This window comes from Oryctolagus cuniculus, chromosome 3 (genome assembly GCF_051225735.1).
Source record: "Oryctolagus cuniculus isolate XC-2025 breed Fujian yellow rabbit chromosome 3, ASM5122573v1, whole genome shotgun sequence".
In the NCBI taxonomy this organism is placed as follows: Eukaryota; Metazoa; Chordata; class Mammalia; order Lagomorpha; family Leporidae; genus Oryctolagus; species Oryctolagus cuniculus.
The window spans coordinates 69336676-69355618 of NC_142869.1; the positions used below are offsets into that span (position 1 = coordinate 69336676).

Consider the following 18943-nt stretch of genomic DNA (forward strand, 5'->3'; position numbering starts at 1 on the left):
GAAATTATAATAAAGTTAATACATTTAAATCTTTTTCTCTAAAATTTAAGGCCCTGAGTGTGGATGTAAGTTTTAATTATGTTTTCAACTTTAAAGAATACCTTAGCCATAAAGAAAAAAAAAGCATAATCAAAGAATTACTGAGAAAATTTAAGTATATCTGAATCAATCAAACATTATAAGAATAAAATCTAAAATAAGAACTTCATGTTCTGGTTGTCAAAATTCAAATCATATGAAAAATAAATCATTCACATATCTGGAAAAAATAATCAAGCCAACAATATTAGGAACAAGTTACTAACTTGTATGCATACAGAGTCTAGTAGACAAAACCACAATATTAAAATTGAATATTCTAAAATTTTAAAGGAAGAGTAAGGTAGGAAGGTAATACCTAACTTATCTAAAAGCCACTTTTACTTAAAACAAGGAAATATTGGGAGGGGGTAACAGAAAGCCTCAGGACATACAAAAGAGAGGCTTTCCTCAGTTAAAGTATAAGAAGCTCACATATTTTTCTTATGTGCCCTAATTCAAGGCTTATTTACTCTTATTTTACATGCAGTTCCAAAATACATGGTCATATGTTTTAGAAGTCAAAAATTATCAGGGGAAATGAGCAACAAAAAACATTTATATGTATTAGCATCTAGGTAAATGAATGAACCTGGGGCCATAGTATAGAGATCAACATCTCAGTTTCCATCAAAATGTTAGAAATCATCAGTGAACTGAATACAGGCAAATACATTTTCACATCAAGTAAGCCAGAAAAGGCTTAATTACATATACTGTATTAGAAAAAGTCTGAAGACTTTAAGGCATCTTAAAAACAACAAAAATGGAGAACTAATAAAAGGAATTGGGACACTGAAGAGAGTAGACTTAGGGTACCTAGAAAATCACATAAACAGACTATTTCTTTTACTAATGATACAGGATAAAAGAGGTATCACAGTAAAATATAAGTCTTGTCTATGTATTACAATATCAGGAGCTTAACCAAAAGCAAATTAGGACAATTTCACATTCAATAAAATTAATTATAAAAGAGGGTAGGTAATAAATCTATTCAATACCCCAAATCGGAATCTGAGTGAAGCTGAAGAACTGATGGATCTGTATCCCAATGCAGCGTCCTAAATGGTTGTAGGACAACCATGAAGCATTAGTAAAAAAGGCCATAAGTTAGTCAAGCAAATACATTCTATGAATAGCTAAAGCTAAAGTACTGTTCACAATTAAAAACCATATGTTCTGGTTAGTACAAAAAACCCACGAAAACACCAGGTATCACTCATGCATGCCATACGCACAACATGGTTAAAGATGCAAGCATATAAAACCAGAACAGTTAAATATATTTTCAGATTCTGAGAAACTAGTAGTGCATCATAATGAATATAAACTGCTAAAGCAGACAATAATCCAAATATTACTTATGGATGGTAACAAGCTTGGCTGTAAAAGTGTTAACATTGCAAGATTTCTAATGAAAAAATTAGTAGAAACATCTCAGTTAACATATTCTAATCTTGCCCAAAGCATTAAATGTGCACAGGAAATTGTCATATTGGTAAAGGAAATGAGTCAACACATAAGCCTCCTAGTAAGAAAACCAAAGACTATCCCACTGGGATACAAAATAGCTAAAGTTTCTAAAATGTGACCCTTCTATAATTTGTGGGTTAAGCACTGCCTTGGGCTTACATGTCATCTGCTTTAGAAAACAACTAAAGATTTTTATCTCTAGGAAAAAATAGATTTTTTTTTCTGAAAAAAATATTTTATGCTTAAAGGATTTACCTAATATTTGGAAAATATCAATCCTTATAAATAAATATTTGGTGGTGTTTTAGAATTGCCTACTGGGTAAATAACTTGTATGAGATCTTTTACACTTAAGCTATATCTAGCTATTACTAGAACAAAAGACATTTTATCACACTGGCATTAGTATAGGTTAGCAATATATAGCTATGTATAGTACTGTTATAGTCCATATAGAAACATTAAGTACAGCACTACATTTAATACTATCATATTTGTCAAATGTTTCTCATGTTATAAAGCAAAACTAGTTCTAATTACTATAATATTTTAATACAATAATTTTCCATTTCTCCTGCCCAAACAACTTAATAAACACAATCTGATGAATTCAACTTCAGAAATATCCTGTTTTAAAAATATAAAGAGCAATCTCAGAATTCAAATAGGGTTGTGTATATGGAGGGGAAAAAAAGAAGCCACAGTGAAGATCTACTCTGTACTAAGCAACGAACAGTGACAAACTTAGGCTTTGTTAACCCAAAAGGAGTTCCTATGAGATGGTCTCCAAGGAATGCTCTATCAACAGCCTTTACATTATATAAGAGCTCCAGCTGTTATCAACGACATAAAGCTCCTTGTTGAGGCTATTATTTAGTCTAAAATTAAGCAAGACTTTACTTCAAAATACAGTCAGTACTTAATGCACATTACAAAACATACGTGATTATACTTATTAAAGTCATCTTCCAACATATAAAATAAAATTCCAATGTAATCCAAACCCTGAGAAAGAAACTGACCAAAAAATGGGAAAAAACACCAAGAGGAATGGATTACCCTACTGAATAACTTTCACCTACATTTTAGAGACAACACAAGTAACTGAGACAGTGAAGCACAAACTTCATGACATGCAACTTCCTAACCTACAAAGAGAAATAACATTTCTCATGGCCTTTTATATTTATTCACAAATATCCACCAGCCCCAATGGAAATTCTTGGCATTTAGAGTGATACAGACATGTTTAGATATCATATTTTGTAATGCCTCATCTATCTTATCCTGTTCCTTCAGTGTGCTAATCTTTGATTGTCTTGGCCAACTAATGGATCTGAGTGGCCAGGATCATATGCCTTACACACTTCCATGCATTTTCCTATGATCAATCTTATTATTATTCCATTAGCATCATGCCTATTCATTATTAAGTTAACTTGGGCATTCTTTTTAAATGTTATGTATTTAGAAATGCATTTTTCTCATTATCAGTATCACCATCAACAGTATAGTTCTCCACTATGGAATCTGGAGATGATATAGTGGAATTTATAGTTTCCTGTTTGTTTGTATGTGTGTATATAAAATAAATATACGCAGCCCTCTTGAAAATTAGTGTTTCAAAGTGACTCTGTAATCTCAAAGGAGACGATGTAGGTATTCAGATTAAAAAACTATAAGGTCACCTCATTCAAGGATTTTTTTTCTCCCATTAAACTTAGAATTAATTTTGTATTCATTTTTCTAATTAGAACAAATATCCCTTGAAATACATTATGCATTTTCTTATCTTACTATTAATGGTTAAACCAAAACCAACACTTGACACCAAACATAAGTTAGCATATTAGTCTTATAGCTTCTCAATAAAGTGAGCAGTTATCTTTAAATTAGTGCACTAGACTACAAGCAACAGCCCATGAACATTTTCTTTTCTGAGGTAACCCAGAGTGCTCAACACAAAGTTGATAATTTGTTGAATATTTGTTCTAAACATGAAAAGATATTTTTGTTAGCAGTTTTTAATTTCCCTGTACCCAGTTAAAGGTCCTCTAATAATCTCTAGATTGCCCAGGAAACTCAAGAGGGCACATCATAATTTATAATAATTTTAAAATCAAGTAGATGTTACATAGTACTTTTGAAAGCAAATTTGCTGGCAATGCATTAAAACAATTTTTCTCCTATCAAATCAGCAAAAATGAATTCATAAAGTATCTATAAAAATCACATATAATGTCAAATAAAGAAACTTAATAATAAATATTATACTCTTAACTTTGGAAATATTTTTATTATGGTAATGTTTGTTATAGAAAGAAAAAGAACCCCTCACTTGAAAATACCAGTTGTTTATAAGATATTTAAAGGAATACAGACATATCTGTATAAAAATACAAATGTAAGAAACAAATTTATCCATAACAATGGATTTAGACTAGTCTTTAATCTGTAATACACACTATCTTACAAGCTATTATTTTATTTTAGATTACTTCTGAAAAGGAAGTTTTGATTTTTCTTTTAAATAAATTGTCACTTATCTACAAGGGCCGGAGTGCTTAGATTGGTAATTTTGCTTCTGGGTGCAGAATACCTTTGGGAAGCACACCTTAAATTCAGACTGGCATCTTTACCGACCTTTTCACTGTTAACAATCTGATTATTCAGAAACTGATTAGATATTGAGTTTATAGATCATCCAGTCCCCTTGTTTCTTTTTTCTTGCCTTCTCTTGTAGACACTCATTACTTATTTGTAGTGTAGATCAAAGGGGTTCAAGCATAAAAAAGATAAACCTTCTAACTTCTAACCTCATGAATGTCACAAAAAAGATAATGCTTCAGTCAGTGGGACTCGAGAACAAAAACGATATGTTAACCAAAATGCTTTATGAAAAAAGGCTGAATAGTAATTCTACATATATAAATACATACATTACCCTGGCCAGTTCTGAAATGAAAGTTCAGAAAGAAAGAAAAAAAATCAAGAGGGTGATGCTATCAAATTATCAGAATTAACTGGCCAAACAGAGGCAAAATAAACCACCGTGTCTTCAAATTGGTAATCAGTTCTGAGATGGAGATGTTAATCAATATCTCCTTAATTTCTAAGTATGTATTAGTTCTCATTAAAAGGTGTGTTAGGAGACTTTCTTGGAGAGGAAATTTTTCCTAGTCCAAACTAGCTATATTTAATTTCATTCCAGCTGTAAAGTCAAAAAGTACAATGCTGTTAAGTGAAGATTTGCTATTATTGTGTGTCTGTGAGACAGAGAGAGAGAGAGAGAGAGAGAAAGTAATAAAACTTTCCAATATATCTTTGGGAGAAAACTGATTCTTATTAAATTTTTGAAAAATTTTTGAAATATAGTTTTACAATAAAGATGCAAACTCAGCATAACTTGGCAGTAAACACTCCATATTTTCTTAGCATTTAATTCTTATTCTTGGTATTTTATAAATTAATAGTTTCTATCTTAATTAGCAGAACTAATGACTTAACAGAACAGAATTGGGCTATTTAATTGAAAATGTTTAGACTTTCCAATTACTGTATGAGGGATTAATGACAGCAGAGAGGTTTTACATTATTTATACACAAAATATTCACACACAATAACCAATATAAAGTTTGCTTAAGCAAAAAAATTAACATATTGGCACTTTTAAAAAATAAATAATTTGTGTAAGATCATTCAACTATGTAGTACTAAGTTAACTATGATAGCTAAAATACTGTAAAAAAAAAAGCCCCTCATTCAATTTACAAGAGAGAACTTCTATGCTATTTACATTTTTAAAATGTGGGATCATGTACACACAACTATTTACAGTCCCTCTAAAGCATCAGCAGTATACAGGCACTGACTGCATCCTACAATGAAACATTACAAGGAAATTACTGTACCTGGATCCCACGGCGCCATCTCCAGAGTCCTGGCTTCCAGCTTCACTTGGCGTGCTCACAGATTTGGAGGATGGAGACATAGGAGGAGGGACTAAATAGTGAAATAGACAGGTATCCGCTGTTACTACACGGAGAGGCTGCTCAGCTTATGACGTTTCAAAAAATAATTTACGTGAAGTAATCAACAAAAAAGAAAATAATGGCAAACCAAAAAATGAAAATACATGGATGAAAATGAATAGTAGAAAAAAAGGGGAAAAGACAAAGTTAACAATGCATGCTGAAGATTTGTGCAATTTCTCTGGCAAAATGCATTTGGGATCTATGTTAAAAAAAAGAGGGGATGCAAAATTATGGAAGGATGCATCTTTATCTCATCCATCACCAAATGTGGCCACTAATTTTCAAAGGAGAACATTCCTTTTTCCCCTAATTTCTTACTTTTAAGACCACCAGGTTACAAGCATTATTTACAACTGCTGACAAAAATTAAATCCCCAAAATATGATTCATGAAATCATTTAATCTCCGGTTTCCCAAGATTAAGTTTTAAATGTTAATTTTTGTCTAAAAATTTTTTCCTTCAAAAAATAATGTCTAAAATTACTTTGTTTCCTCCCTCCCCCAAACCAAAGAAACAGCAATTTAGAGAATGAACAGAGCTAAAGGAATGGCTCCTTTAAAATGCCCATTAGTTTCCAGCAATTTGGGTGAAAAATGCAAACAGGCTATAAAACAGCATGCCTTCTAGACATGATGCACAACATAAAGTGATACATGCAAATTAAACAAGGCAAGACTTATGGTAACTTCCTTACCCCAGTATTCAGAAAAAACTGAAGTGTACAGACAAAGATACAGACACCCAAAATATTCTTAATCCCTTCTTATAGAAAAATACATTTTTCATAGTACATAAAATAAACAGCAAATGCTTTCCCCTAAACTGCCAGCTTTTAATATTATAGAATAACAGCTAAAACGTGCACTTTTCATGCTACGACATTTATAAAACTTTTTGATTACCGTTAACAGAGAGGATAGGAGGATCATTACTGCCATCTTCTGGTTAAATTTTATCATACATGTCCCCAATCCCAAGTATCTTTTTAAAATTAATTTCTCAATGTGCAATACTGTAACTAATAGAACTTATATTAAATTAAAATTCTTCAACAATCTACTGAAAAGAAGGTCCTAGTCATGTATGAACTGAAGAAATACACATTTAAAGTGTTTTTAGAATACTCTCATTCACTAAATCCTTTAACTTATGTTTAAATGTCTATACGTGCTACAGCTAAAACAATGGATTTGGTAACCTAACAAAATATACTCGTATGATGAACTGAATCTTAAACAGATACAAAACTTATCCTCATTTTTTTCAATGCCAAATTCTATTGGTAGCTAGTAAGACTAGAAGAGGAAAAAAAAATCCTAGTTAGAATGTTTATTTCCTGAGACAGGATTTGATTGTTTAAATTTCAAGACTATAAAACATTATCAATGTTTCTAACATTCTGACTAAATCTATCAGAAACAATAACAAGACCAAAGAGTCTCACATAGTTGCGTGGGGATGGCACTGTGCTAGCTGCTGTATGCCTAATTCAAAAGTGCCTAAAAATGACATGGATCTGAACTGGAGGAATATTAATGTCCTCTAACTTTCCTTAGCTTAAATTTCCCCGTCTTCAGGTCCATGTCGCCCTGTAAGGCTTCCCTTAGGCCAAGATCCAGCTACAGGAATAAAGAGTAATACCTAAGAATGGCTTGCGTACTGTACTACAAACACAAATAAATGTATATTAAATTACAGTGAAACATCATGTTTTCATATTAAACATTTTTAAGAAGAAATTTTGGATTCTTTACATTATGTACTTCATTTTCACATTCAGAAAAATAATTTTTCCAAATATATTAGATAGGAATTTTACTATTTCCTCCTATCAGTTTAATCATTTGTGATAAACTACAGCATTCTTCTCCAGTCTAATATTCTTTTTCCCTTTTCTGGTGACTTCAAGTACCAATAATTCCACTCAAGAAGTTCAAAAGTATCTTACTTGATTAAGACAACATTAAAAAAAAAGTTTACCACAATTCTTTAGGGAAATAGGCTAAATAATAATCATATATATATATGATACTTTAATCTAGCCAGTTCTGAAATTAAGCTTTAAAAAAAAATAAATCAAGAGAGTGATTTCACCAAATTATCACAGATACTCAGCCAGGAGCAAAATAAATCAACAAGATTCTAAACTTGTAATTAGGTAGATATCTCCATCCCACACCTATGCTTGTTCTGCCAAAAGATTGTTTCAAGTCAACTAATAGAGAGGACTCATAAAGAACTCTTGGTTCTGACCTACCAACTTTATCTTGCAATAGTTATATATACCACACAAGGAACAAATTCAGTAAGTGGAAATCACTATCACTGCAAAAGGAGAAACGTTAATTTTTTAAATTCAGAACAATCGAAAAAGAGGGAATCCTCCCAAATTCTGTGAAGCCAGCATCACCTTAATCCCTAAGCCGGAAAAAGATGCAGCATTGAAAGAGAATTACAGACCAATATCCCTGATGAACATAGATGCAAAAATCCTCAATAAAATTCTCGCCAATAGAATGCAACAACACATCAGAAAGATCATCCACCCAGACCAAGTGGGATTTATCCCTGGTATACAGGGATGGTTCAATGTGCACAAAACAATCAATGTGATACACCACATTAACAGACTGCAGAAGAAAAACCATATGATTATCTCAATAGATGCAGAGAAAGCATTTGATAAAATACAACACCCTTTCATGATGAAAACTCTAAGCAAATTGGGTATGGAAGGAACATTCCTCAATACAAACAAAGCAATTTATGAAAAACCCACGGCCAACATCCTATTGAATGGGGAAAAGTTGGAAGATTTCCACTGAGATCTGGTAACAGACAGGGATGCCCACTCTCACCACTGCTATTCAATATAGTCCTGGAAGTTTTAGCCAGAGCCATTAGGCAAGAAAAAGAAATCAAAGGGATACAAATTGGGAAGGAAGAACTCAAACTATCCCTCTTTGCAGATGATATGATTCTTTACTTAGGGGACCCAAAGAACTCTACTAAGAGACTATTGGAACTCATAGAAGATTTTGGCAAAGTAGCAGGATATACAATCAATGCACAAAAATCAACAGCCTTTGTATACACAGGCAATGCCATGGCTGAGGAAGAACTTCTAAGATCAATCCCATTCACAATAGCTACAAAAACAATCAAATACCTTGAAATAAACTTAACCAAGGACGTTAAAGATCTCTACGATGAAAATTACAAAACCTTAAAGAAAGAAATAGAAGAGGATACCAAAAAATGGAAAATCTTACATGCTCATGGACTGGAAGAATCAATATCATCAAAATGTCCATTCTCCCAAAAGCAATTTATACATTCAATGCAATACCAATCAAGATACCGAAGACCTTCTTCTCAGATCTGGAAAAAATGATGCTGAAATTCATATGGAGACACAGGAGACCTCAAATAGCTAAAGCAATCTTGTACAACAAAAACGAAGCCGGAGGCATCACAATACCAGATTTCAGGACATACTACAGGGCAGTTGTTATCAAAACAGCATGGTACTGGTACAGAAACAGATAGATAGACCAATGGAACAGAATAGAAACACCAGAAATCAATCCAAACATCTACAGCCAACTTATATTTGATCAAGGATCCAAAACCAATCCCTGGAGTAAGGACAGTCTATTCAATAAACGGTGCTGGGAAAATTGGATTTCCACGTGCAGAATCATGAAGCAAGACCCCTACCTTTCACCTTACACAAAAATTCACTCAACATGGATTAAAGACTTAAATCTATGACCCGACACCATCAAATTATTAGAGAGCATTGGAAAAACCCTGCAAGATATAGTTACCGGCAAAGACTTCTTGGAAAACACTCCAGAAGCACAGGCAGTCAAAGCCAAAATTAACTATTGGGATTGCATCAAATTGAGAAGTTTCTATACTTCAAAAGAAAGTCAGGAAAGTGAAGAGGCAACCAACAGAATAGGAAAAAATATTTGCAAACTATGTAACAGATAAAGGGTTGATAACCAGAATCTACAAAGAAATCAAGAAACTCTACAACAACAAAACAAACAACCCACTTAAGAGATTGGCCAAGGACCTCAATAGACATTTTACAAAAGAGGAAATCCAAATGGCCAACAGGCACATGAAAAAATGTTCAAGATCACTAGCAATCAGGGAAATGCAAATCAAAACCACAATGAGGTTTTACCTCAACCCGGTTAGAACGGCTCACATACAGAAACCTACCAACAACAGATGCTGGAGAGGATGTGGGGAAAAAGGGACACTAACCCACTGTTGGTGGGAATGCAAGCTGGTTAAGCCACTATGGAAGTCAGTCTGGAGATTCCTCAGAAACCTGAATATAACCCTACCGGTCAACCCAGCCATCCCACTCCTTGGAATTTACCCAAAGGAAATTAAATTGGCAAACAAAAAAGCTGTAAGCACATTATTGTTTATTGAGGCTCAATTCACAATAGCTAAGACCTGGAACCAAACCAAATGCCCATCAACAGTAGACTGGATAAAGAAATTATGGGACATGTACTCTATAGAATACTATACAGCAGTCAAAAACAATGAAACCTGGTCATTTGCAACAAGATGGAGGAATTTGGAAAACATGCTGAGTGAAATAAGGCAGTCCCAAAGGGACAAATATCATATGTTCTCCCTGATCAGTGACAACTAACTGAGCACCAAAGGGGAAACCTGTTGAAGTGAAATGGACACTATGAGAAACAGTGACCTGATCAGCTCTTGTCCTGACTGTTGAAGTACAATGTAATACTTTATCCATTTCAGTATTTTTTTTGTTCTAGTACTATTGGTTGAACTCTGTAATTAACACACAATTATTCTTAGGTGTTTAAATTTTAACTGAAAAGTGATCCCTGTTAGGAATTTGGAAACATTATTCTGAGTGAAATAAGCCAGTCCCAAAGGGACAAATATCATATGATCTCCCTGATCGGTGACAACTAACCGAGCACCAAAAAGGAAACCTGTTAAAGGGAAATGAACACTATGAGAAACCGGGACTTGATCAGCCCTTGCCCTGACTGTTGATGAACAACTTAATACGTTATCCCTCTTAGTATTTTGCTTGTTCTACTTAATACTTTTGGTTGAATACTGTAATCAATACACAGTTATTCTTAAGTGTTGAAACTTAACTGAAAAGTGATCGGTGTTAAATGTAAGAGTGGGAATAAGAGAGGGAAGAGATGCACAATTTGGGACATGCTCATTTGGACTTGCCCCAAATGGTAGAGTTAGAAACATACCAGGGGATTCCAATTCAATCCCATCAAGGTGGCATGTACCAATGCTATCTCACTAGTCCAAGTGATCAATTTCTCTTTACAATTGATCATAATGATAGGACTAAGAGCCAAAGGGATCACATAAACAAGACTAGTGTCTGCTAATACTAACTGATAGAATCAAAAAGGGAGAGAACGATCCAACATGGGAAGCAGGATACACAGCAGACTCATAGAATGGCAGATGTCCTAAACAGCACTCTGGCCTCAGAATCAGCCCTTAAGGCATGTGGATCCGGCTGAAAAGCCCATGAGAGTATTTCAGGCATGGAAAGCCAAGACACTGTGGCAAAAAAACAAACAAACAAACAAACAAAAAAAAAACAACAAACCTAAATGAAAGATCTCTGCAAGTGAGATCCCAGTGGAAAGAACGGGTCATCAAAGAAGGAGGTACCTTTCTCTGAAGGGAGGAGAGAACTTCCACTCTGACTACGACCTTGTCTAAATATGATCAGAGTTGGTGAACTCAAAAGGCTTCCATAACCTTGGCAACTCATGACAAGAGCCTAGGGTGATTACTGAGGCCATAAACAAGAGTGTCAATTTATGAAGTCAACAACAGGAGTCACTGTGCACTTACTCCTCATGTAGGATCTCTGTCCTTAATGTGCTGTACATTGTGATTTAATGCTATAACTAGTACTCAAACAGTATTTTACACTTTGTGTTTCTGTGTGGGTGCAAACTGTTGAAATCTTTACTTAATATATGCTAAATTGATCTTCTGTATATAAAGAGAATTGAAAATGAATCTTGATATGAATGGAATGGGAGAGGGAGCAGGAAAGGGGAGGGTTGCGGGTGGGAGGGAAGTTATGGGGGGGGGAGTCATTGTAATCCATAAGCTGTACTTTGGAAATTTATATTCATTAAATAAAAGTTAAAAAAAAAAGGGACCAGTTGTGTTATTTGGTGGCTATTGCATTTTTAACCCAATTAGTCTAGAAAAACTGAATACAGTAATTACGAAGCAATGCCAGTATGTATGTATGTGTGTTTTATATATATATATATATATATATATATATATATATAAAACAGGAGCCAGGAGATTTCTAATAGTGATATTTATATATATATATAAATGGAAGTAAAAAAAATGAACTCATGGGCTCTCAAATCTAACAAAAGATTCATTCTGAAATTAATTTTCAGAATGGTTTGAGTCCAATCATCTTTGAAAATAACATAAGCCATTAATAGTTTTTACGAAGTATTTTAGATATGATTTGCTCAGTAAGAACAGTGATTCAAATTAACTTCACAATTCTGAATGTAAAATAGCCTAACATCAGGCTTTAAATGGTATAAAATAATGGAATTAATATAAACATAGGAGAGTATGCTGAAAAAGTTAAACCCTGTAAAGTTCAGAGCAAAGATACTTAATCCCTTGAGAACCAAGGGAGAAATATGAAGCAAAAGGGCCAGGGTTGGGGGATGGAGGGCACCCTACACCACAGCATTCAGATCCTAGGAGAATGGGGTAGGAAACATCCAGCCTGCAGGTAGGCAAACTCGCTGTCTGGCCCTGCCAAGGTAAATGTTAGCAAGACTTGAAATTCAATAAATCTGTAACAGGTTAATTTTTTTTAAAGATTTATCTTTATTTATTTGAAAGATGGAGTTACAGAGAGAGGTAGAGACAGAGAGAGAGAGAGGTCTTCCATCTGCTGGTTCACTCCCCAAACAGCTGCAAAGGCTGGAGCTGCGCCTATCTGAAGTCTGAAGCCAGGAGCTTCTTCCAGGTCTCCCACGTGGGTGCAGGTGCCCAAGGACTTGGGCCATCTTCTACTGCTTTCCCAGGCCATAGCAGAGAGCTGGATAGGGAGTGGAGCAGCCAAGACTTGAACCGGCGCCCATATGGGATGCTGGCGCTGCAAGCCAGGGCTTTAACCTGCTGTGCCATAGTGCCCACCCCACAGATTAATATTAAAGTTGACAATTGTGTATGTCCCATGAATGATGTTATAAATATACACATGGCCCTTGGCAGAAAAAAGGTTTCCCACTCCCGAATTGTCAGTAATATTGCAAGACTATGATTTTAATTTTCTACGACTAAAAGCCAATCATAAAGCCCTAACCTGTCAGCTAAGATCTTGTCCTCTAAGGACATAAAATTTACATTGCTGCCTTTTGGCCTATGGTGAAACAATGATAATATTTTAAAATAAAGGTCCTAAGAATGAAAGACTCAGAATTAGCATTACATCTGGGCCAAACACTCAGAACTGCACAGAAGCCAAGGATGAAGCATGGCACAAAACCCAACTATTTTTCAGGAGCACAGGAAAGTCTCTGGCTTGTATCAAGAAGAAGGACCCACACGTGGCAGAGAGCCAAGGGAAAGTGAATGCAGAGAACCAACTGCCAGTAGATGTCAGGGAGAAGGAAGGAGTGACCTTCTAGAAGACCTCAAAGTTGTGAGGTCTTTCTAGCTCCTCAAAGACAGGCAGCGCTCACACGGCCTGTATTACAATAACGCCCCCTTGTGGATGTAAGTGCTCCTAGCCTGGACTACTAACATTCAAATAAGTAACTGTTTTGCAAATTTTACTTTTGTCCTCTTGAAAGATATTGCTCTAAATCTTAACTCCCTGAAACAATCTCTCCCTTTTCTAGGCTTTCACCAGATAATGAAGTTTAAATACCCTTCACTTATCTCCCTTAAATGTTTCCTTTATTCTCTTCTTCAATGTAATTCAGGGCATTAATTCTTTAGAGTAATAAAAATTAACTTTTATAGTATTAAAACATGACAATGGGGGCCAGTGCTGTGGTACAGTGGATTAAGCCACTGCCTGTGAAACCAGCCATCTCGTAATGGAACGTCAGCTGGTGTGTCTGCTGCCGTGCTCTGGATCCAGCTTCCTGCTAATGAGCCTGGGAAGGTAGCAGATGACAGTCCAAGTACTTGGGCCCCTGACACCCAGTGGGAGACCTTGATGGAGTTCCTAGCTTCTAGCTTCCACCTTGTCTAGCCTTAGTCATTTAAGCCATCTGGGGAGTAAACCAGCAGACAAATGATTCTGTCATTTTGCCTTTCAAATTAATTAATTTTTAAAAATACTACAATGAGAGCCAGACTGTGGCATTGAAAGTCAAGCCTCTGGCTGCAATGCTGGCTTCTCATATGGTGCTGGTTAGAGTCCCAGCTGCTCCACTTCCAATCCAGCTCCCTGCTAATGTGCCTGGGAAGGCAGAAGATGGCCTGGGTACACTGGACCCTTCAGACCCAGCTGAATCTCCTGGCTCCCGACTTCAGCCTGAACCAGCCCCAGCTGTTGTAGCCATTTAGGGAGTAAACCAGAAGACAGAAGATCAATCTTTTTTTTTTTTTTTTTTTTTTTTTAGAGAGAGCTTTTATTTAATGAATACAAATTTCATAGGTACAGCTTTAAGAATATAGCAGTTCTTCCCTCCTGATCTCTTTCTCTCTGCCTTTCAAAAAATAAAAATAAATGAATCTTAAAATGACAACAAGGAAAGCATTCTAGCTAAAATTCAGATTTAAAATATTCAAAAATTACAATATGGGGGAGGAGGAATGAAGCAATACATATGTTGACTAGCAAACCTATTTTTCCTTAATAACAGAAAATTCAGATAATAAGTTATCACAGTAATCAATGTATACTGCCCCACTGAGACAGACTAAAGCTACAGGGTAACTGACAGTATCTACTTTCATTTCTCCCCAATATTGTCAAACAGTAGTTATACAAACATAAAGATATGTAACTGTAAGAAAGGCATCTTCCTTCTCCTTCCCTACTTTTCCAAAAACTAATTACTGATATTGTGAGTTACCTGTGACTAGTCTGGTGAATAACGACATTTGCAGTAAAGGGGAGATGACTTGGAATGGCAGACTTTTGACTGAGCTCACAAAGAAGCCTCCACTCAACTGACGCTGAGCCCCACTGCCAAGAGGACTCCACCTGGCTGAGGCCCTGGACTTCTGGGATGTGCCTGATGGACCAGCTTCAGAACAAAGTCTGGATATGTGCATAATTATGTATTAAGTAGACTCATTATTTTATTTCTAACCTCACCCTGAAGATACCTTGTCCTTTAAAGATCCCTCTTTGCTGGCTTATTGTGTGGAAAGAGCACATTTTGGATCAAAAGACCTCTCTCTCTCTCTCTGCAAGATGCTGGCTTCCTGAAATAAACACTTTTCTCTTACCGACACTCTTCTCTGGAGCACTGGCTATCCTGGCAAGAGCACCGGTCTGATTATTTGCTCGGTAACAGATACATTTTACCTTTTTTAGGTTATTCATGGGACAGAACTCCACATTTGACATAACATATATTTAAACTTGTGCCTAAATTCACTTTCTTAAGATTGGCCACTTAGAAGACTTATTTTAAGAAACACTGAAATTTCAATTTCTACTTTGTATTTTCTTAATATTTGAAGAAAAAGATCTGGTTGGTGGTGTTGTCTTAACAGCAGAAGGCTTTTATGTGGCCTTAGCAGGTACAAAGACATAAAACCTAATAATAATTACACAAACATTTGTATGTATAGCTTATGCTAGCTCCAGGGATAAAAATGTAATATATTGTCCCTGCTCCCAAGAAATTCTGACAAGAAAAGCAGTCAAATGACTAAAACAGACAGGGATCTAATAATGAAGATAAGAGGTTTTATTAGCTGCATCCTTTTAAAATTTTACTAGAAGGAATTTGTTTAAAAAAGAAAAAATTTCATTTTAGGAAAACCATAGATCAATGCTTTTAATAAATCCTTATGTTTACTACAGCAATACTGTTATACTTTACAATTTAAAATACCTAATTTTTACACAAAGAGTATTTCTATATTGAAAAGAAAAACAGGTAGTCAACCCGGGTCATAACAAAAAGATTTTACTGTAGGTTACTGTCAAAAAAAAGTTTAACAGTCATGGCATTCATTTGCATCCTGAATCCTTCAGGCCAAATTATAAATAAATACTGGAGTTTCAGGCATAATGTGTTTAAGGATTATGAAATGTACTTAGCCTAATTTTCTAACAGTTGGGGGATCATCATAAAGCCTTTAACCCTTCACAAGGTCCAAGGTAATGGTAAATCTGCCACTAACATACAGAAAATGGTCAAGAAATAAGAGCCTCAAACACAGGAAAAGATGTCTAGAAACTGACTTGGGAACTTAAATGCTAAAATCTTAAACACGTTAACATAATCCAAGCAGACCCTTTGTTTATTTCCCTAGCTTCAGGAGACTCTTAGTTCAATGTTCATTGGCTCATGCTGCTTTGATAAACAATCTTACATGCCTCTACATTATTTAAAACTTCAAGCTAACATCAAACTCAAATGAAAGCAATGACATTTGGCTTTTTTTTTTTCCAAAGTACTCTTGTTCTCTGTTTCCTGGCACTGTTCTATCTTGACCAGAACTGAATCTCTACTCTTAATTGCTGACAGCTGAAACCTCAAGAGTCAAACAGTTAATAACCATTAAGGTGATATTCAATCAAGAGGAAGATATTATCTCCTCCCCCAAATGCCTTTGTTGCAAACTAAACCACACCATATATTCTGTAAAAAGTTTTATTAATAACCTATATTTAGAAAATGATAGGACATGAAATATGATTTCCCCACTCCCTTTAGTAATTAACCCAAATATACAACATAGTTTAAATTACATATAAAATGTTGTTTAAAGATTTTTTTTATTTTTATTTATTTTTTATTTTTTGACAGGCAGAGTGGACAGTGAGAGAGACAGAAAGAAAGGTCTTCCTTTGCCGTTGATTCACCCTCCAATGGCCGCTGCAGCCAGCGCACTGCGGCCAGCGCACCGCGCTGATCCAATGGCAGGAGCCAGGTACTTCTCCTGGTCTCCCATGGGGTGCAGGGCCCAAGCACTTGGGCCATCCTCCACTGCACTCCCTGGCCACAGCAGAGAGCTGGCCTGGAAGAGGGGCAACCGGGACAGAATCCGGCGCCCCAACCGGGACTAGAACCCGGTGTGCCGGCGCTGCTAGGCGGAGGATTAGCCTAGTGAGCCGCGGCGCTGGCCTAAAGATTTTCAATGGCTAATCACATTTACAAAATATGTATTTTAATTCAAAACTAGCTATTTGCTAAATTCTCTCTGCATAGTTTAATTTAGCAATAACATCAAGCTAATAGCTTGAGGTTTAATAATCTTTTCTTCTTTCATTCTCCCTCCCTCTCTCTCATATGTACATTCACAGACCAAGCCAATAAAACAAATGGTGGCATAAAGAAAAACAAGCGAATGATCTCCATGAGAGCATCCTTCCAAAGCAGGGGTAGGGAATGTCTGGCCTGCAGGCTGGGGTCCTACAAGGCCATTTGGTCCAGCCCTGCCAAGGCAACCATAGGTGGGACTAAAATTTCAGAAAATCTATAGCAGACTAATTTTTAAGCTAATAATTTTGTATAGCTTGTGAATGTTATAAATATCAAAATGGCCACTGACAGAACAAAGTTTCCCACCCTTGTTCTTTAGTCTAAACAGCACATGCTATGTGAATATCAAAATGCAATATCAATACTACAATATTTACCTCAGCTAAAAATACTTTTTCTCTCCAGTTATCTTTAAAAGGAAATCAGTTTGCTATTGGCTGGAAATGGTTGAAAGAGACATTTTTATCTTAATCTACTTTTTTTAGACCCAACACTCAAAAATTCAGTTATCTAAATGAGATGTTTTTAAGCTCTGATAATTGAAGGCTAGTTATAGCTATAATTGAACAAAACAGTTTTTAGTCTCTATAATAATTTGGTTTAATGACCCATCTAAGACACTGTGCTTAAAACCCTTCCATTGGGGCCAGTACTGTGGCATAGCAGGTAAAGCCACTTCCTGCAGTGCTGGCATCCCACATGAGCTGCAGTTCGAGATCAGCTGTTCCACTTCAAATGCACTCTCTGCTATGGCCTGGGAAAGCAGTGGAAGATGGCCCAAGTCCTTGGGCCCCTGCACTCCTGTGAGACTCCAAAAAATCTCCTGGCTCCCAGCTTTGGATTGGCCCAGCTCTCGCATTTGTGACCATTTGGGGAGTGAACCAGCTCAAAGATCTCTCTCTGTCTCTGCCTTTCAAATAAATAAATAAATAAATCTTTAACAACAACAACAACAACAACCTTCCATTGGCCCAGCCAAGGCTGTTGTGGCAATTTGGGGAGTGAATCAGCTGATGGAAGATCTCTTTCTTGCTCCCTCTCCGTTATCCTGCCTTTTAAAGACTTACTTGCTTATTTGAAAGAAAAAAAAACCCTCCCATTAAAACTCCTACTATTGGCTATGAGGCCCTATATAATCTGGTCTCTGCCCTATTTTTGCTCTTCTCCCTCGCACACATAAAAATGGCAACTACACCAGCCTAACTAAAACAAAGGTCTATTCCTTAGGAACAGTGTACTCACTATTTCCTCCACTTGGAGTGTTCTTCCTCTCAATCTTAGCAGGCCTGGCTCCTTTCAATCTTACGTTATACGTCTGCTTCTCCAAGAGGCCTTCCTGAACAGCCTCCCTAAAGCTGCTCCTTGAAATCTCATTCTGTATCACTAGAAGAACTTAAGCTCCTAAACAGCAAGGCTCTTGTCTGCACTGTTCAGAAACCCAAGCCTCGGTTACAGAGGTACTCAATATTTTTTTTTTTTTTTTTTTTGACAGGCAGAGTGGACAGTGAGAGAGACAGAAAGAAAGGTCTTCCTTTGCCGTTGATTCACCCTCCAATGGCCGCCGCGGCTGGCACGCTGCGGCCGGCGCACCGCGCTGACCCGATGGCAGGAGCCAGGAGCCAGGTGCTTTTCCTGGTCTCCCATGGGGTGCAGGGCCCAAGCACCTGGGCCATCCTCCACTGCACTCCCTGGCCACAGCAGAGGGCTGGCCTGGAAGAGGGGCAACCGGGACAGAATCCGGCGCCCCGACCGGGACTAGAACCCAGTGTGCCGGCGCCGCTAGGCGGAGGATTAGCCTAGTGAGCCGCGGCGCCGGCGGTACTCAATATTTTTAACTAATGAATGGATA

The 18943-nt window shown here is 36.4% G+C and overlaps 1 protein-coding gene across 17 annotated transcripts in view; it reads right to left on the reverse strand.

Moving 5' to 3' along the window:
- Positions 1–18943, reverse strand: part of DYNC1I2 (dynein cytoplasmic 1 intermediate chain 2) — a 68978-nt gene that overhangs the window by 31981 nt on the left and 18054 nt on the right. For 4 of the 17 annotated variants that reach the window (XM_089328166.1, XM_017342926.4, XM_008258743.5 and 1 more), the window contains exons 4-5: positions 5467–5557; positions 1083–1142 (exon numbers count right to left, since the gene is read on the reverse strand). In XM_089328166.1, the coding sequence (XP_089184292.1) occupies positions 1083–1142; positions 5467–5557 (151 nt within the window). Of the gene's footprint in view, positions 1–1082; positions 1143–5466; positions 5612–6284; positions 6303–18943 lie in introns of all 17 variants that reach the window. The other 13 variants (XM_089328163.1, XM_089328160.1, XM_089328161.1 and 10 more) reach the window with 5 other exon arrangements.